The sequence below is a fragment of the Lepus europaeus genome, chromosome X, assembly GCF_033115175.1.
Source record: "Lepus europaeus isolate LE1 chromosome X, mLepTim1.pri, whole genome shotgun sequence".
NCBI classification, from domain to species: domain Eukaryota; kingdom Metazoa; phylum Chordata; class Mammalia; order Lagomorpha; family Leporidae; genus Lepus; species Lepus europaeus.
Window position 1 is genome coordinate 69634175 of NC_084850.1, and position 21309 is coordinate 69655483.

The window sequence follows — 21309 nt, forward strand, 5'->3', positions numbered from 1 at the left end:
TTGAAAAAATCTTGAAGATGGTTTTGTAAATGAGTGTGATTCCAACAGAGATGTTAGAGAAAGTGGATGTTGCCAGAGCAAATAATGGAATGAACATAGGCTGGGGTATGGAGGGAGACAAAATGCTCAGTTTGTTCCAGAAATAAAACAATATAGTATGCTAGAAACACAAGGAGAGAGTAGATGGGTATTGGGAGATGGACTGTAAATGTATGATAGGATTCGTGGGAGGTCCTTCAACATCCTCAAGGTGAGGAGTTCAAACATAACTTTGGACCTGATTCTAAATTACAAATCAAATGTCATTTTTCATAGACATTGTGAGTTTTACAGAAAAGTATAAGCTGATTTTATTTCTTCATAATATTTCTGTTAAAGTTTTCCCAAAGCATTTATGACTCTTCAATAACTAATAACTAGTAAGAAACTTATTATCCAGTGCTGGAGCCTCATATATTTGGATGCAAAATAGTAATACTTATGAGAAAAACACACAAAAGAGAATTCTGAATAAAAATTCTTCCTTCTTTGTAAATGACATATTTTAAAAGCATGAAATGTTCATTTAGATTATTTATTTATATCCTGGTTTATGTTTCAAAGGCTTTTAGCTGGTTCATAATTGTAGCACATGAAAGCAAATGATCCTGAAATATAATCAGAAACTGTATAATATAAAAAGAATCAAATGTGTAGACCACAAATATATGATTATAATATAGCATAGTGGTTATATTCATATACCTGGGACTAGATTGCTGGATTTAAATCCTGGTTCTACCATATGTTTGCTATATGACCTTGAGTAAGTTATATAACATCTTTGTGCCTTGATTAGCTCATCTTTAAGAATTAGAATTATACTTAACTTTACTAAGGTTCAAAATGAATTCAGTGGGTGAAGGAAAAGAAGAGGCTGTTCCAGAAAGGATATAAAACTCAGATCATGTGAGCAAAAGAAAGGAAGATGTATTGTGATTGAGGGGGTTAATTTTCATCTTTTTACTCTTCTTAATCAAAGCTGTGTCAAACAGTGGGCTTTTGGGAAAAAATTGTACAGATAGAAGAATAGATACATGTATACATATGTAATTCCTACATTCAATTCTTCTGCTGGTGTTTTATGGGGGCCCTGTTTGTGATGGACAGGGTTAAGCTGCTGCCTACAATTCTGGCATCCAATATGGGCACCAGTTAGAGTCCCAGCTGCTCCAATTCTGATCCAGCTCCCTGCTAATGCACCTGGGAAAGCAGTGGAAGATGGCCCAAGTGCTTGGGCCCCTACACCCATATGGGACCCCTGGAAGTGGCTCCTGGTTCCTGGCTTCAGCCTGATTCAGATCTGATCATTATGGTCATTTGGGGAATGAATCAGTGGTTGGGAGATCTCTCTGTCTCTGTCTCTTCCTTTCTCTCTCTCTGTAACTCTACCTTTCAAATAAGAAAAAAAAATTATGGATTCAGTTTCCCTTCTAATGAAGTAGCTACTTTACACTTAAACTGTGAGGGGCTGTGACTTCGTTTCTTTCCATTCCTATTTGTTGATTATAGTTGATCACATAAACTAGCAGCACTTTGATCACACAGTTGTACACACAAATCTTTTTAAATGTATTGGCTTCAGAGACATTTCTATGTAAATAACGAATGTCTTAAATGTACAGAGCTTCACTGTCCAATAGAACTCTCTGCAATGGTAGAAATATTTTATATCTGTGCTGTCCTGTATAGTAGTCACTAATAACACGTGACTGTTGAGCACTTAAAATAAAGCTAATGTAACCGAAAAATGGAATGGATTTCAATTTAATTTAAATTCAAATATAAGTAGCCACATGTGGGCTAGTGATTACCTTAGTAGAAGTACACTCTAGAGGAAGCCTTAGGTAAATGGATAGACTTCAAGCAAGGTTTAACAATTGGTGTCACTTTGTAATTAAAAAAGAAAGAACAGTAAATTAAGAACTCCATCTGAACTACTGAGGTTCAAGTTCAAAGACTAAGAACATGAGAACTCCCAAATTCATCCTTCTAAAGGATATTTATGCCAGTAAACATTATAAATATATTCCTGCTGTTCCAGTCTTTTGATCATATACCATATATTTCAGAAAATTGCTTTAATGCTTTTCCTCATTAGTCTTTCATAGCTAGTAGAGTCCTAATAAGTCTTTCAAGCATGGGTGCTTACCTAATCTTTCCATGTCAAAGGAACTCTCACTTTATAGTCTGTTAATTTAGTTTAGTGTCTTGTCTCTGCAGCAAAGGGCTTTTGTCAATTGTATTTTCAGAAATCAATAATACAGATAAAAGAAAGAAAATTATTCAGTGATAACTCTGTGCCAGATATTTTGCGGGACACCTTCACAAGTTATCTCATTCAATACCCACTACAATCCTGAAAGAAACTATTAGTTTCCCTGCTTTAAAAGTGAGGAAACTGAGGTCCTGAGAAAGCAAGCAACTTGTTTGGTTAATGCATCAAATAAAACTTAAAATGTGTAAGGCACTGTGTTATGCATTTCCCAGCACAGATTATCACAAATGAGTTAGGTGTTATTATTGTTCCACTTCACAGATGAGGCAGCTGGTGCATACAACTAAGAGTCCCGGAAGCCAGAATTAAAAACCAAGATGGCTAAAACCAAAGCCTATGTTCTCACTCACTACAACTAGATGGCTTCGTTGTTCTGTTCTGCCAAAGTGCACCTCATCACTGCACTGCACATTTATTTTTTGTGGATCTCTCTGAGACATTCTGCAAAGACTCATTTGCATGAACATTTTCACCATATAGTGTTCTCAGACTGCTCTTTAGACTGCCAAAACTAAACCTTGTCAGTCAATACCCACTGGCTTTTGTTTTCCTGTTGATAACTCCGATCAAAGAGCTCAAGAGCATGTGCAACAGATACAAGAGAGACTGATGGGAATGAGAATTAGGAAATAGACACCAAAATATGCATGGGTAGTACAGAACTTTGTTCTCTAAATATTTGAAAACTTGTTGAAATGAACATGGAACTCTTTTATGTTGTTTAATTTGAATTTTAAAAGTTTACTTCAAGACTAATACATAGTACAAGTTTCTAAGAAGGACAACAAGGGGAGTCTTGTGGATGCTCCTGTCAGTCCCAATGACTATGAGAATCACTGAAAGTAATGTTGGGAATGGTTTAGGTAAGAAGGTCAAAAAGAGAATATTTTCAAAAACTTCTTGACATTTATGCTGAAAGAATTTGCCAAGGGAAACTGTCACTTGAATAAAATCCCTGAGTAGTATGGGAGCTACTTTGGTTACATGGTTACACATTTGCCTTAGTCTGTGGTTGACGTGTTATTCTGAACTTTACACAGCAAGAAACACACAAATTATAATGGTCTCTCTTTAGGTGAAGCAAATGCTTCCATCAGTTAGAATAAAGTCTGTGATTTTGTTTTCATTTAAAGGAAACAATAGAATGTACCAGTAAGCCCTCATTGAAGGCGCTCATGGTTTTTTGTTTTTGTTTTTGAAGGGAATTATGAGACAGAGAAGAAATAAGACTTGCAGTCTCCTTGCAGTACATGCGTTCTGTTTTTAAAAACTGGAAACAAGGGCAGACATTTGGTGCAGTAATTAAGCCACCACCTGGGACACTGGCACCCATATGAAGGTGCCTGGGTTCCAGACCTGGCTCTGCTTTTGATTCCAACCCAGTTTGAATTCCAGGATCCTGGCTTCCATCTGGCACAGCCTCTGCAATTGTGGGCATTTGGGGATTGAACCAAAAGATGTAAGATTCTCCCTCTCTCTCAAATACGATGAAAATAAATAACTCCATGGCCACATAGCAAGACTCTAGCCTCTTAAAAAAGTAAAAAACTGTAAGTGTAAAGACTACTATAAAATGTTTGTAAAAAATAAAATTAAAAGATGAATTAAAAAAATGAAATCAAGGCATATGACAGGTCTTCAAAATTATGCATGGATCTCAATTTTCTGCACCAAAATAAACTTATCTCTAAATTCCATTTTTCCATAAACTTTTTGAGGGTCTCTTGTGTATGCTCCAGTTGAAGTCAAAAAAGGACCTCTATTGGGATGGCTTTTGAAGTGAAAAACATTTGGCCCAAATATACTTGTTTAGAAAAGTTTTAACTTTTAAGTGAAGTTTAAGATCATGGCTCCCAGTTCTTTTAACATAAATTGTCGAGAAAAGAAATTTGGACCAGGACAGTTGAAAGTTATCCTCTCTTCCCACTGTCTCCCCATCCCTCTCTCTCAAACACATGCACAGGTGTGTGCATGCACATACATACACACAATGACAGCTTGCAAATTCCATTGACTGAAAATAGGCCTAGTAATTTATCAGACCTCCCTTATACAAATGCTATGGGCAGGGCCAGCACTGTGGTGTAGCTGTTAAAGCTGCCACCTGTAGTGCTGGCATCCCATATGGACACTGGTTCTGGCTGCTCCACTTCCAATCCAGCTCTCTGCTATGGCCTGGGAAAGCAGTGGAAGATGGACTTGGGCCCCTGCACACACGTGGGGAACCTGGAATAAGCTCCTGGTTCCTGGCTTCAGATCGGCACAGCTCCAATTGTTGTGGCCAATTGGGGAGTGAACCAGCAGATGGAAGACCTCTCTCTCTCTCTGCCTCTCCTTCCCTCTCTGTGTAATTCAGACTTTCAAATAAATAAATAAATATTTAAAAAAAAACAAATTCTATGGGCATTTTCATCCGGCAATCCATTGCATTCACAATTTCTATAGCTTCATTCAATTGTAAGCACAAAAAGGATGACAGAAGCTGAAAACGCTGGCCCCTTTATCCTGTGACCTCATTCTTTTTTCAGGCAAACCACTTCCCTGAACAATCATTCACTTTAGTGACCACACCCTTGAACAACAACTTTTCAAAGGAACATACCCCTCCCCACAGAACAGGAAGATTTTCGCATAGTGTACAGAAATCCTGGCACAGTAGGGGAGCTATCCACAATCTTTGTAACCAAAGAAAAGTGAAAAAAAAGGTAAACAAAGGTAAGCATCAACCGAATAATTATTGAGAGTAGAGGACATTCATAAACACATATTTTCCTCTAGGCTGTTTTGTTTGCGATTTTCAAATTCAAAAGAATAGTAACCCTTACAAGATGAACATTAAGAAATCCCTTCTTGTGCCAAACCTTGTTTTTCAAAAAATACTGATTACCACAAAAAATCTTTTAAAATGAAATATAGACATATGTGCCAGACTCTGCTTGTCCTCAGAGTGGACAGGCAAATGGTATTTATCCAGAAAACTACAAAATATTTACCTACAAAATAGTCACTTGATCAGCAGTTCAACAAATGACTAGTACTAAAATTAAAATATTTTATTTGATCCTTCTCTCTCCCTCCCTCTCTCTCTCTCTCTCTCTCTCTCTCTTGCACATACATGCACACACACACAAACCCTTTCCCTTTACAACAGAGTTTTTCTGTACAAATGCAAAATATCTTGAACTCCATAAAAACTAAAACTAATGGAAGGAAAAAATAGAAATCCAATGATTAGTTCACAGATGTGCTGTTCATTTAAGGCAGTATTTCATTTAATGATAGTAAGTTAATATTTAAGCCTTATTAAAGATTGAACTGTAAGGGGTTTTTTTGTTTGTTTTCTTTTGTTTCCAGTAGCTTCTAGAAATCTATTTATTTACAAGACCACATTCAGTTCTAAAATGCCATCTGTGTTTGATTTTACACCTGTGTTTGATTTTACTTGCTCATATTGGTAAACTCAGTCATTTCAATTCTACCATTAGTTTAGACAATGTCACCAGCAAGATTTCTATAGCTAATCTTCTACAAGAAACACCCATCAATCAGACAAAATGATTACCAAGAAAACCATGAAATACATTTGATCAATTATAGACAAGAAACAAAGTAAGTTTATGATCTGGACAAATTTAAAATGTTTTTATCTACAAACAGCATTTTAGTGCACAAGAGGGCAATAGGGTAAAATATGTACTAAAAATCCAGAAATAGAAATTACTAAAGTGCTGCAAAAAGCATTTGGTTAAATCTAAACTGTCTACTACATGACCTAAAATTAAGATTCAGGAAGCAAAGTAGAGTGACATCAATTTGAGTTTCTTGAAAAGGACATATTTAATTACTGGCAATATTTATTTGAAAATCCAATGAATTCTCTGAATGTCATCTGAACACCAAAATGCTAACAGCAAAATAAAAGTTTAAATGAATTCATGATAACCAGCATGACTGCAATACCCATTTTGCCAGATGCCATGGTCACAAACTCTGATATCAGAATAACTGTTGTATACCAACCTATCTGAAACATGGGATATTAAGGAGAAGCTTTATTAAAACATCAAATAAATAAAAGGTAAAAATCTTTTTTAATATGTAATATTAGAAATTTTAGTAATATGCATTGCTTGTTTGAGCTTAGCAATGGTACATAAAAAGCACAAAAGTAATTGCAGATCAAATTTAGGTACTACTTTACACAACTTCACAATCCTACCAATAAACAGGGCGAAGGGAAAATAAAATAGAAGTTTCCTTGTCACATTCTTTGTGGTAACTATCTAAAAGCTGTCTTGACAAGTTCTCTTTTAGTTGATTTTTGAATGCCCTTTGATATCCAACTCAGTTTGAAATTTTATAGTCAAATTTTCTCTCTTCTTGCTTCACCAAGGGAATATGTTTATTTTTTTTAAAAATCTTTTCCACACAGCTTGAATCGCAGCTCCCTCATTCACACTCAGCCCTTATTTTTCTTTCTTTACTATCATGAAAATAATCTGACTTCACAACATCCTGCGTTCTCATCTTTTATCCTAGTTTCTGTGGCCATACTTTCTGTCCCTAAGGGTCTTTATAAACACCTCTATGGGAAATTCTATTTTAGGATGATCTTGTAAGGATCTCTGTCTAATTTCAGGTAAAAGAGGGAAAGTCCTGCAAAAAGCTTCACCTGTTCAAAGCCTGGTCCCAGGGATTATTAAAAGAAAAAGTTGAACTATGGAGCAAATAAAAAAGCATGATTTTGAAAGGTTATTCAGTAGTCAATATTTATAATTTACTAAGTTTCAGCTTTCAAATGCATATCTATTCATCTTCTTTTTTAAACTAGCAAGTTGACAAGAAGAAGTTAAATGTGTTAAAATAGCTATGGAAAATACAATGATTTTAGCATTCCTATGATAATAGTAATTGTTGTTTTCAGCCTTCACATTCTTTTGGGGCTACTAGGAACCAAAGGTGACACCCACATAGTTAGGCATTATCATTGCAATACTGAATGTTGGAATGTACATTTGCATTATTATCACTTATACAAACTAGTAGTTTTTGGTCATAACATTTTTCTTCCCTTGATATCAATACAGCTATAGTTTTTCTCAATCAGTAAATTCCTAATGGTAAATCTTTGATTTTTTTCATGTTTTATCCTAAAATCATGCAAGGAGTGAAATAAAAGAAAAATTTTGGCATTTGGGGTTTTAGGGTTATCTATATCTTTGAAAATACCCTTCAAATAGTTCCATTATGAATATTAGAATGCCATTTCATATCCTACTTAATATTTCAGTTTTTGGAAAAATAACCCATATTATCCCCAACTAGTATAATAACATAACATAGGATAGTATTCCAATGGTTTCACTTTGAGATATTTACAGTAGAAATTCTATGTTGGAAATACAATTTAAGTTTGGATAAAAGTTTCTAGAGAACTTAAAGACATGAAATTTTTCATGATGTAATATTTGTTTTTGGAAAACAAATGAATTTTAAGATTATACATGCTATAAATAAAAAATCATGACATTATAGCAATTGCCTTTTAAGTGATATGGATTAAGATATGAGGAGTTTCCCAGTCTGAACAAAACAAAACAAAATGCAATGTTAAATTTTAAAAAGTCACTATTTTTCTTTTCTTTCTTGACATGAAAATTTAATGCAGAATCAGAAAGTGAAATAGATCTAAAACTGTTCATTTTATATACTCTTGCAATATCACTTTTCGTTTATTGGCAAGATTATTAGTACAGGTATTGATTCTAAAAAAAAACCTTAAAGATTTAATTTCAGTTTAAAGGATGTTTTAAGAGTTCCATCTTTTGTAGCTTACATATAACTACTGTTTCCATTTCACCTTCCTAAGTCCTATACTACTCTTTAAGTACATCTTCTACCAATATTCCAAAAATATTTACCTAATAATACAGTAATTGATCATTTTCAGAAGATGAAACACAAATGGCAATTGAAACAGACATCTGCACCTGTCACTTATCCTAGAGCAACACACTATTTGCTGAACACAAATACCTGCTCGTCACTCCATACATGCAATTTGTCCCTGTACTACCATATTAGGTACAAGATACCTGTTTGCTTCTTATATAAAGGGAATCAGTGGAAACCTGTTCTTAAGAAAGGAAGGAAAGAACCTACTGTATTTGAATTGAGGAATGTTTTACAGTAGGGGACAGAAATACCTCAGTTAAGATCTTTCAATTAAATCCAGTGGAAAATGGGGCTTCCTAGGCTCTAGTTAAATCATGAAAATCATAAGAAATCATAAAGAAATGACAATAGGCATGAAACTAAATTTAGCTTACTGTCCAGCACTGCAATCCACCAAAAGATACCATGTACAACAGAGAGAAAGAAGCAGAAAGAAGAGAAATGAGATTCAAGATCTACTCCCTGTATTAGCCTAGCACAGCTGTCTTTATGATACCTGGGAATGGTCGCTCCAAACCAAGTTTTGGTAGGAGGAGGCAGCTTTGAGAGGGGAGAGCACTTCTCGAGAGCCGATGGGGTCCAAGGCCTGCACCACCTTGTTCATGGGCCCACTGTAGGTCCTCACTCGCTCGTATACTACATTTTTTTCTGGAGGCTGCTGAGGTTGGCTTGACTGGTGGTAGCAGTGGTAATGCTGGGGCTGGCACTGCAGCACCTCTAGGGGTTGCTGAGTCCCACAGCTGCTGCTGCTGGTCTCACTCCAATAGCTTGAGCTCATCATCTTCTCAATGGTCAGCAAGGGACTCCCCAGATGCTCTCCCTGAGGAACAAACAAAGAGAGACAATGAAAGAAAAGTATAGGCAGGCAGGAACATGTACTCAAGCCATTTATCAACCTCCTCTGCCCAGAGTCGTGCCAGGCAGAGATGAGTTACCTGAGCAGCAGCAGAAGCAGGTCTGGCAGCTGCAGAGGAGGCAGCAAAGTATTTGAGCTCAAATGAAAAGTGGAGCCACCCTGTGAGATTGCTCCAGGAAATGGTACAGGCACGCCCCTATGGGGCGGATTCACCTGGCAGGTTTCCGTGCCAGGAGAGGCCCTGCCTTGCCACAGAGATAGCTACAAGGCTATGCAGTAGGTAAAGGAGTCTGTAGAGCAGAAGCCAGAGATTCCAAGCCCATGGGACTGGAAATTTGCAGATATGCCCATGCTAAAACTTGCTAGAGCTAGAGAAAAAAAAAGTCACAATCATCATATGAAAGTAGTTTTCTTGAGGTTTGTAAGCTTAGCAAAGTTAGTTACAAGCATAAGTATTATCATTGCAGAATCTCAGACCAAAATAATGGGTATTAGCCGAGGGATGCACTAATTTTCACAGATAAATGTACAGTCTCTCTGTAAAACCCGGCTGATAATTGCAGTTGAGGTTGCTATGGGGTCTCCTTCTAGCAACTCTCTCTCATTTATGGAACCTGTTTGTCTTGCTCCAGTCCTAGTGTGCTTTTCTAACATACACTGGAAGAGATTTGTCTAAGTGACTGAATTGCTGTCTAGAAAGGGGAAAGGGATGGTCCAGAAAAACCTAACCATTCCACAAATGCTCTGAATTGTTGGTATTTGTATTTATTGTTCTGCAGTTTTACAAAGAAATGTACCCTGACTTTATTTGTGCCTTAAGAAACACTGAATTTGATTGCCTTTTGAAATCCAGCAGTGAAGGGAGCTCCAGCTCCTAAGGAGTGTCTCACCTACATAATGAAATTTAAATGTGGTGAGCACTAATATTATTACTACTTGAAATTCCAATCATAATGGCATTTAACCATCAGATTTTGCCTTGCAAAACTCTTCAGCACCACTGAACTCCAGAATATTCACTGAGAATGTCTTCAGAAAAGAAATATGTTCCTGATGCACATATATACTGTAACACCTAGCATACCACTACAATTCTGGAGAAGACAAAGGCATCCAGATGGCTAGCCAGCTTTTTATCTGCTGAGTGAACAAAGTGTAATGATTTACAGGTCACTTACTATGTATATTATGTCATCCTCAAATTTGGTGAAGGTTATTTGGTAAGAAACTGAGGCATAGACATGGAAAGAGTCCCAAAGATAAATAATAGTAAATGGTGGGTCTGGGATTTGAAGATAGGGAGACCGACTTTAGAATCTAAGGTCTTATCTACTGTATTATATTGCTTATTACATTTTTAAATTGTTAGGCATGTTGTTGTCTAATAAATATTCTAGGTAAGAAACACTAGCTTCTACTTGACTTTAAAAGGAATCTACTTTTTTTAATGGGGAAAGAATATGCAAAAATCTATATTAAAACTCTTTAAAATAACTTACTGTACACTAACTTTTATATTTATATTTGTGTGCTGTGTGCAGAGCTTTCATATCTAATCCTTGTTCATTTTAACACTGTTTCTCAAGAATCAATGAACATTTAATTAGAAACACGTGACCTGTCAAACAGCCTGGTAAAACATCAGATCAATAACTCACTAATATCATTAGCAGTATCATTTTGAATACACCTTATGTGTAAACACTAAATGGATGTTAAGTAGGGTCATCTAGTCAGTTTTGATTGTTTAAATCTGAATTAAACACAACAAAGTGCTGTTAATATCTGATGCTAGCCAAGAGGTGATCTAGTAAAGAAAGTAAGAGATTGAGATGATTAAGAACTCCTTGATCCACAAAATGCTGGTCATTCCTACTCTCCAAAAATCTTAGATATGGAGCATTTTTTTAAAGTCAGAGTTATACACAGAGAGAAGGAGATGGAGAGAGAGAGAGAGAGAGAGAGAGAGAGAGAGAGTCTTCCATCTGCTGGTTCACTCCCCAATTGGCTGCAACAACCGGGGCTGCGCTGATCCGAAGCCAGGAGCCAGGAGCTTCTTCCAGGTCTCTCACGTGGGTTCAGGAGCCCAAGGACTTGGGTCATCCTCTACTGCTTTTCCAGGCCATAGCAGAGAGCTGGATCAGAAGTAGAGCAGCCAGGGCATGAACCGGTGCCTGTATGGGATGCGGGCACTGCAGGTGGCGGCTTTACCTACTAAGCCACAGCGCTGGCCCCAGATACGTAGCATTTTGAGGCAGCTACATTGATGTGGTTGGGCTACAATTAATGTGTGAAACTTTTACACTCATCTCATCCCTTAGGCTCATTCATCACTGTTTCCCATCATTGCATATAAGGGAGAAATAGCTTGAAACTCGGAGAAAGTATATAAGAAATGAGATTATATCTAACTATGACACAGATGTTGACTATTCTTGTGCACTTCAGAGAGGTTTATCATTCTCATGAAAGTTTCTACTCTTAAGAATTCTCTTGAGCATTGCATAATATTCAGCTTCAATTGTTTTATTTCTCTTTTATGAGGATGTTAATACTATCCTATTGTTGATTAATAAATATATATGAATAAAATATATTTGTGTACTTAATAATAGTACTTTGTTTTACACTTGAAAATCCAAGGAACTGACATTCTATGTTCTGCAGGCTTCATTAGCATGCTACCATTCTCACATTGCTGGATGGGGTAGTAAGAGTTGATTCCTTATTATTAGCTCCAGACATGTTAAGATAATCTGTAATTACTTTTCTAACCATTCTTATGTCTCATTCAGTAATATAGATATTTTATATTTAGTACTGAAGAAAACTCATTACGATTATGGATTTGGGGAATAGAATTAACACTCCCTTAGAAGCTAATTCAGTTCTAACACAGTGAAGAAAATCTTTATTGTTTCTGATTATTAACAAATTCATTCTTTAAAATTTTAAGAAGTAAATACACAAAGTAGAAAAATGAAACTGTCTACATTAATGACAGGAATAAGGGATGGAGTAAAGAATGTTCACTGCATAAATTAAATGCAATAAAACAGTGATTTACATTTTGACTGAGCTGTCTTGAAGGTCGATGTACTGTGCATAATGGAAAAATCAACTCAGTTTCTCTTATATTCTCACAATACAGAATGCTCTCTTATGTTCTCACACACACTAAGCAAGTAACCAATTCTGGATTAGACATCAGTTAGATGTCCTCTAATTCAATTGAATTATGATACTGTCTACTATGAGATAGTCAGATACCACAGATGGAGGGTTCAGTCCTCAAGACTGCCCTCCCAATTCAGATGCCAATTGCAAGCCCCAAGTTATTTTACATATGCTTCTATAAGCTATAAATCAGGTTACCAGGACCCCTTCTTTGCAATAATTTGCTAGAACAGCTCACACAACTCAGAGAAACACTATTTGCATTTACTGTTTTATTATAAAGAATATTCAAGCAAAATTAAATCAGCAGATGAAACAGTCATCTGTACCCCCATGTTCATTGCAGCTCAATTCACAATAGCTAAGTTATGGAATCAACCCAGATGTCCATCAACTGATGTCTGGATAAAGAAATTATGGTATATATAAACTATGCAGTACTACTCAGTGGTAATCTCTCTCTCTCTCTTTCTCACTCGTGCGTGTGCGTGCCTGACTTTTGCAATAAAATGGATGCAACTGGAAACCATTATACTTAGTGAAATAGGCCAATCCCAAAAAGACAGATACCATATGCTTTCCCTCATCTGAGGTAACTAATAGAGTACCTTTTTTTTTCTTATTATTTTTTATTTTTGACAGGCAGAGTGGACAGTTAGACAGACAGACAGAAAGATCTTAATTTTTGCTGTTGGTTCACCCTCCAATGGCCGCTGCTGATCCGATGGCAGGAGCCAGGTGCTTCTCCTGGTCTCCCATGGGGTGCAGGGCCCAAGGACTTGGGCCATCCTCCACTGCTTTCCCGGGCCACAGCAGAGAGCTGGCCTGGAAGAGGGGCAACCGGGACAGAATCCGGTGCCCCAACCGGGACTAGAACCCGGTGTGCCAGCGCCGCAAGGCGGAGGATTAGCCTATTGAGCCGCAGCGCCGGCACTAATAGAGTACCTTAAATGTAATGTATTGAAGTGAAATTGACATTTTGAGATTTGATGATCATTTACAGCCCTTGCCTCTACTGTTGAGGAATACTGTTTTTTTTTTTCTTCATATTATTTGTTGAACTCTTTACTTAGTGTTGGGTTAATCTTATGAGTATAAAGTAAACTGAAAAGGGATCTTTGTGACAATTAAATGTAGGAATGGGAAACAGAGGAGGAAGAAAGGTGGAAGTATGGGTGGGAGGAAAGATAGTGTGGGAAATATCACTATGTTCCTAAATCTGTATATATGAAATACATGAAATTTGTATAAAATATAAAAATTTAAAAGTCAATAAAAACATTTAAAGACACACAATATTTAGTAAATTGCAGGTGAAAAAATAATCAAAGGATACAGACTACTAGAGGAAAGAGATACATAGGGAAATGCATGTGGGAAGCGATATGGCATTTCCTTTCCCTCTCCTTGTGTACCACTCTTCAGGACCTCACCCATGTTCAGCTATCCAGAAGCTCTCCAAACTCTGTCCTTTTTGTTTTTTATTTTGGCTTAATTACATATGCATGATTGATCAAATCATTGGTCCTTGGTGATCAACTTAACCTTCTGTCCCTCTTCCTCCTCCAGGGACTGGAGAGGAAGGGTAAAAGTTACAACCCTCTAATCCTGCCTTAATTGTTCCAAGTGACCAGTTTTCACACTGAAACTACCTAGGGGTTGCTAGTCAACAGACAAAATGACCTTTGTTGCCTTGAAGATTTCAAGGATTTTAGGAGTTGTATGCTAGAAAATGGAGAGGAAGACCAAAGATACATTTAACAATATCATACCAACTTCATAAAATTGTTATTGGAATCAAATGTGAAAGTGTTTGCTAATTATAATATACTACCCAAGTAGAAGACTTTAAAATGTAATATTCACAGATAGTATGCTGTGATTTTTGTGAAATAAAAGAATTTGAAAAGCAAATGTGAATGTATCAGAAGGCTATGGGCCTGTTTTATTTTTTAAAAAGCTTAGCTACCCAAAATGATTAAGGTAAAACAGAACAGTAATTAATGCATCCAAATTGATGCACAGAACTATCTTAGAATATTAAACAACAAAAGTAATTATAACTCTATCACCTTATACATTTTATCAACATCAGCAGTTTTCATGTGTATAGCTAGTCCTATACTCCACCCTTTCTTTTTAAAGATTTATTTTATTTACTCAAAAGGCAGAGTTACAGAGAGAGGTAGACAAGGAAAGAAAGGTCTTCTATCTGCTGGTTCACTCCCCAAATGGCTGCAACAACCAGGACTAGGCCAGGCCAAAGCCAGGAGCCAGGAGCTTCTTCCAGGTCTCCCACGTGAGTACAGGGGCCCAAGTACTTGGGCCATCCTCTGCTGCTTTCTCAGGTGCATTAGCAGGGAGCTGGATCAGAAGTAGAACAGTGCCAATATTGGATGCTTGTGCTGCAGGCTGGGGCTTTGACCCACTGCACCACAGTGCAGGCCTCCATCTCCTGTTTTATGGGAATGATGCTAAAATCTATCTCTAGCTCAGACTCATAGCTTGAGGCAAATGATACAATGGCAAAGGATAGAGTGTTAAAGTTAAGTTATTTAAGCCTTTTTACTTCCATGTTCTATATGGCCAGGAAGTCTATTCATACTGGAAAGGATCAACAAGCATTAGTCAAAGGTAGTTGAAGTATAATGTAGGTGAAATGATTACATGAAAGCATTTGTTTTAATAAATGAGTCCTAGGCCGGCGCCGTGGCTTAACAGGCTAATCCTCCGTCTTGTGGCGCCGGCACACCGGGTTCTAGTCCCGGTTGGGGCACCGGATTCTATCCCGGTTGCCCCTCTTCCAGGCCAGCTCTCTGCTATGGCCCGGGAAGGCAGTGGAGGATGGCCCAAGTCCTTGGGCCCTGCACCCGAATGGGAGACCAGGAAAAGCACCTGGCTCCTGGCTTCAGATCAGCACGAAGCGCTGGCTGCAGCAGCCATTGGAGGGTGAACCAACGGCAAAAAGGAAGACCTTTCTCTCTGTCTCTCTCTCACTATCCACCCTGCCTGTCAAAAATAAATAAATGAGTCAACTCATTTGAGCCTGCAGAAATCCATTCCAACTTTCTGATAGAACTTAAAGTTGAGCTTATTTAACCAGTATTGGGAAATTTTAGTCTGGGCAATGTTTCAGAATATCAGATATATAAAAAAAAATTTGTCTCAATCTGAAAAAATGAATAAGAGAATTTAAAAACTGGACAGTTTAGTGACGTCAACTGAAGTGAAAAAAGTTATAGCAAATTATCAGGTATTTGATAATACATATACCTACAGTAGAGATAGATGATCCCTGAAAAAATTTTGGTATTTCTCCTTCAAGGTCTCTGGATCCCTATCCTTAACTAAATTCTACCTGTGGCATATTTTTGCTCAGAATTAACTGAAACAGAGAAAATTAGACTTGGATTCTGGACAGAGTAAATAAACCATCAATATGATTAAATGCAATGAGACAGGTGTTCCGACTTCCATGATTCTGGGAAATTTTCAGGGACACCTGACCTCTCCTGTAATGAAAAAGATTATTCAGATTAGCATTTCTCAAAGTGAATATGAATAACACTAGCTCTAGAATGCTATGCCTATCCAAGTATTTTATGACCAAATGAGTTAGAAATTCTTGGTTAAATATAATTTGATAAGTATTTTATTGTCATAATTCTTATAATCTTTCATATAATATACACTTCAGTCTTCTAAATGAATCAATGCAGTATTTTTCACGTTTCGCTTGCAATGAAATTGACTTTGTGTGGAATATTCTGGGCTCTGATTTTTTTCTTCAGTATTCTTTAGACTAATTTTTACCTAGTTTGTAATTCCAGCAAAACTATAAAAATATATCAAAAAAAGAAAATATATCAAAGACCATTTGATCAACTACAGCATAATACTAGTGATACAGTGAGGTTCCTGAACCATTAGCATCAACCTCACCTGGGACATTTACAGAAGTGCAAATTTCAGAAGTGCAAATTCAAGTGCAACTTAATCAGAAATTCTGGGGGTAGGGCTCAACAATCTGTTTTAACCAGTTTTCCTGGTGATTCTGATATTACTAAGGTTTGAAGTCTCCAAATTATAGCAATATATTGGGGGCAGACTTAAACAAACAAACAAACAAGACAATGCTGATAGAGAGAGGAGAATGCCTATTCGTTAAGATTGTTAGCAGTCCAGGAATAGGTGATTAGAAGTCAGCAAGGAAGTAGAAGTGAGCTATGAACCTTCATGAAAGGCAAACATTATCAGTTTATAAAAATGCCATTGCTTGTTACATGGTGATTTTGTATCCTGCAACTTCACTAGACTTGTTTATCCGTTTTAATAGCTTTTGGAGTGTTTAGGGTTTTCATTTGGAGCAGTAAAATGTAGAGCATGTTTTCAAGGTTCCACAAGGTGAAACTGGGTGATACTAAGGAAAATAGCACCAACAGTTATAGTCCCAGATTGCAGGACATAGAACATACCATAAACAGGTCTTACATGGTAAACATAGTCTATTCCAGCGATTGTGTACTGGCATCCACAGGTCTGGGACACTTGAATACAGACAGCGCCTTCCTCGGGTTGAATACATTTTCTATATAATCTCTTCCAGAAAATAGAAGGGAACACTTCCTGCTGCATTTTATTTGATGAGCACTATCCTGATACTAAAATCAAATAAGGACAATACAAGAAAAGTATAAAACAATAGTATTCTTAAACATAAACAAAAAACTCTCAATAAAATATTAAGAAATCAAATTTTATATATATATATGTGTGTGTGTGTGCGTGTGCGTGTGTGTGTGTGTGTGTGTATAAACTGTCATATAATATGGCCAGTGGAGTTTATCTCAAAAGTGCAATACAAGTTCAAAATTTGAAAATCAGGGACTGAGTTGTGGTGTAGCAGGTTATGCTGCCACCTGTGATGCCAGCATTGCATGCAGGAGAGCACTGGTTCAAGTCCCAGAGGCTCTGCTTCCAATCCAGCTCCCTACTAATGTGCCTGGGAAAGCAGCAGAAGATGGCTCAAGTGTTTGGGTCCCTGCCACCTATGTGGGAGATGAGGATAGAATTCCAGGCCTCTGGCTTCAGCCTGGCACAGCCCTAGGCATAGCAGCCATCTGGGCAGTGAACCAGCAGATGGAAGATCTCTTTCTCTATCTCTCCCTCCCTCTGTATATCAAATAAATAAAAATAAATATTTTAAAAAAGAAAACCAATTGACATAATGTACCTTGTTTAACAGCAAAGAAAAAAAGCTGTCATTTCAATAGATGCTGAAAACCATTTCACAAAATACACCTATGTCTGATAAAAGATATCTATAAAAACCCTACAGTGCATTGCATATTTAATGGTAAAAAGCTGAATGTTCCTTCCCCCATTCAGAAATTAGATGTCTGCTGTCATCATCCATATTTGATATCATAAATGAACTTGTACACTATTAAAAAACAAAATAGGAACAGAATTAAATAAAAAGTCCTTCAAACTTGAAAGGAAAAAAATGAACCTACCTGTGCTCACAGGTGACATGATAAGTCTACGTAGAAAACCACAGGCAATTTTCAAAGAGCCTCTAGGAAATAGAATTTAGAAGATTGTAGGATAGAAGACCTAAATGAATGATCTCTGTGAGTGAGATCCCAGTGGAAAGAACGGGGCCATCAAAGAAGGAGGTACCCTTCTCCGAAGGGAGGAGAGAACCTCCACTTTGACTATGACCCTATCGGAATAAGATCAAAGTCAGCGAACTCTAAAGGCTTCCATAGCCCTGGCAACTCATGACTAGAGCCTAGGGAGATTACTGACGCCATGAACAGGAGTGTCAAATTGTTAAGTCAGCAACAGGAGTCACTGTGTACTTACACCCCATGTGGGATCTGTCCCTAATGTGTCATCTAAAGCCAAGTGATGCTATGACTGGTACTGAAACAGTATTTTTATACTTTGCGTTTCTGTGTGGGCACAGACTGATGAGGTCTTTTCTAATTATATACTGAAGTGATCTTCTGTATATAAAGAGAATTGGAAATGAAAAAAAAAACAACCTGGTGTTAAAATGGAAATGGCATAGAAAATTAATTAATTTGAAAAAAAAATTATGTAGGATCTCTGTCTTTAATGTGCTGTACATTGCTATTTAATGCTATAATTAGTAATCCAATGGTAGTTTTTTCACTTGATGTTGCTATATGGGCAAAATGTTGAAATCTTTACCTAATATATACTAAACTGATCTTCTGTATACAAAGAGAATTGAAAATGAATCTTTACATGAATGGAAGGGGAAAGGGAGCGGGAAAGGGGAGGGTTGCGGGCGGGAGGGAAGCTATGGGAGGGGGGAAGCCATTGTAACCCATAAGCTATACTTTGGAAATTTATATTCATTAAATAAAAGTTTAATAAAAAAAAAAAAGAAAGTGAACTATAAATATAAGTAACTTTTCTAAATACTACTTATGAGCAATTATAAATAAAAATAAAAGTAAAAATGACATTTACAATATCTCCTTCAATTAAATATTAATATATAACATTTAATTAAGGTATTACTTAATATTAAGGTATAATATGACATTCAAAATATACATAAGATGTTTATGCTAAAACTATAAAATGCTGTTGGAAAAACCTCAAAAAGGATCAAAATAAATGGAGACATCCCCTGCTTATGGATTGAAGGATTCAGTATGGTTGAGATGCCAATTCTCAACAAATTGGTCCATAAATTTAATGCAATTACAGTAAAAATACAAACAATATTCTTTATACATATATACAAGGTTTTTTCTTTTTCTTTTTTCTCTTTTGACAGGCAGAGTTAGACAGTGAGAGAGAGAGACACAGAGAGAGTTATAGACAGTGAGAGAGAGACAGAGAGAAAGGTCTTCCTTCCTTTGGTTCATTCCTCTAATGGCCACCACGGCCGGCGCTGTGCTGATCTGAAGCCAGGAGCCAGGTGCTTCCTCCTGGTCTCCCACGCGGGTGCAGGGACCCAAGCACCTGGGCCATCCTCCTCTGCCCTCCCAGGCCACAGCAGAAAGCTGGACTGGAAGAGGAGCAACCGGGACTAGTACCTGGTGCCCCAACTGGGACTAGAACCTGGGGTACTGGCACTGCAGGCAGAGGATTAGCCAAATGATCCATGGCTCCAGCCTTATATACAAGTTTTTTTCTCAAATTTATATTGAAAGATAAAGGATGTGGAATAGCCACACCATTTTTAACAAGAACAACAACAACAACAAAAACAAAGCTCGAAGGCACACACTACTGAATATTAAGATATACTATAAAGCTATAATAATCAAGAAAGTGTAGTACTGACAAAAAAATAGATCAATGGAAATCAGAAGAGGGTTTAGATTTAGACCCAAACAAATATGGTCAATTTTTGACAATGATACAACTATATTCTATGGAGAAAAGTGAATCTTTTCAGTAAATGAAGAGCAACTGTACTTCCAAATGTAAAAAAAAAAAAAAAAAGATGTACCTTGACCTAAAGTTTTTACCCTTTACATAAGTTAAACAAAATGAATCGTTAATCTAAATTAAACTCATAAAATTTTAAAACTAATTGAAGAATACAGAGGAACAAATTTTCATAAACTTGAATTAAACAAAGACTTCTCAAATATAACACCAAAAACACAGTTCCTAAAAGAAGACAATTCAGCAAGCTGGACTTGAATCAAATTTAAAATCTTCTGATCTGAGAAAAAAAAAAACTGTTAAGAAAGTACAAATACAAGCCAAGCATGTGGGAAATATTTGTATATTTGATAAAAAACTTGTATGCAGACTACATTAAAAATATTTTAAAACACCAAAGAAAACAGATAACCCAGTATTTTTAAAATATGGACAAAAGACTTCAACAGACAACCAAAAATAATTGATTGACAAGTAAGCATATTAAAGATACTCTGTATTATGAGTCATTACGGAAATTGAAATTAAAACCACATGAAATGCATTTTAGAGTAGAAAAGAACAATAAAAACCTGACACTATCAAGTGCTGACAAGGATGAGGAACAACTGGAATTCTACAATTGCTGGTACAGATGCCAACTCTTAGTATAGCCACTTTGGAAGACTGTTTTGGAGTTTCTTAACAAAAGTAAGCATATGCTTACCAACTAACCTCTTAACTATACTTCTAGGCATTTGTTTCAGAGAACTGAAAACATATTTTCACCCCAAATCCTGTACTCAAATATTTATTGCAAGTTTATTCATAATTTCCCCAAACTGGAAATAATACAAATGTCCTCCAACACTGGAGGAGTCATACAATGGAATTCTACTCAGAAGTAAAATGATATTTATTCATACAAGAACATGAATGAATCTTAAGTGCATTTTACTAGAAGAAGAGTGTGGGTCAAGGAATCCATGTTTTATTATTGCATTTATATGTGTTTATTGAAAAGACAAAACTATAAGAGCATGGATGCCAACAATTAGTTCTGGTAAGAGTCTGACTATAAAATAATGCAGCATGAGAGAATTCTTTGGGGTGTTTGAATCCTTTATCTTATCACTGGTAGTGATTATAAGAATCCATGCATGTGTTAAAATATATAGGACAAATATCAATAGAAGCATTACCTTCACTACACATCAAATAAAATAAAAATTATTATAAAAACCCAGCTAACTATTTGCACTGGGATTTTGATCTCCAGATAGGCTGGACAGGCATATACCTCAAAGGAACACTTCAATTTTCTTGGTGGATAAAACTATATCTATTATCTAGTAGGTATCTTTCACTCTGAGAAAAAGGAAGTTTTATCTGGGCCCATTTGTTCTAATCTTTTGTCATCTCCAGACCTTTATTCGAGCCCCACAAAATGTTTGTATAGTACATAAATAGTTTGATGTTTGTCAATGTCAATACATAGGAGAAATTAAATACTTTGAAGTAGAGTACCCATGAGTACATTTGTACTTTTTCCTGATTTCTCTCTTTCAAAGGCAAAAACAAAACATGA

At 36.5% G+C, this 21309-nt stretch overlaps 1 protein-coding gene across 1 annotated transcript in view; it reads right to left on the reverse strand.

Annotated features, from left to right (window-relative positions):
• The window catches only part of POF1B (POF1B actin binding protein), a 96051-nt gene extending 86998 nt beyond the window's left edge, over positions 1-9053 (reverse strand). Inside the window, exon 1 of the mRNA XM_062184042.1 lies at positions 8769-9053. Within this exon, the coding sequence (XP_062040026.1) occupies positions 8769-9053 (285 nt within the window). The remainder of the gene's footprint in view (positions 1-8768) is intronic.
• Positions 9054-21309: the final 12256 nt, after the last annotated feature.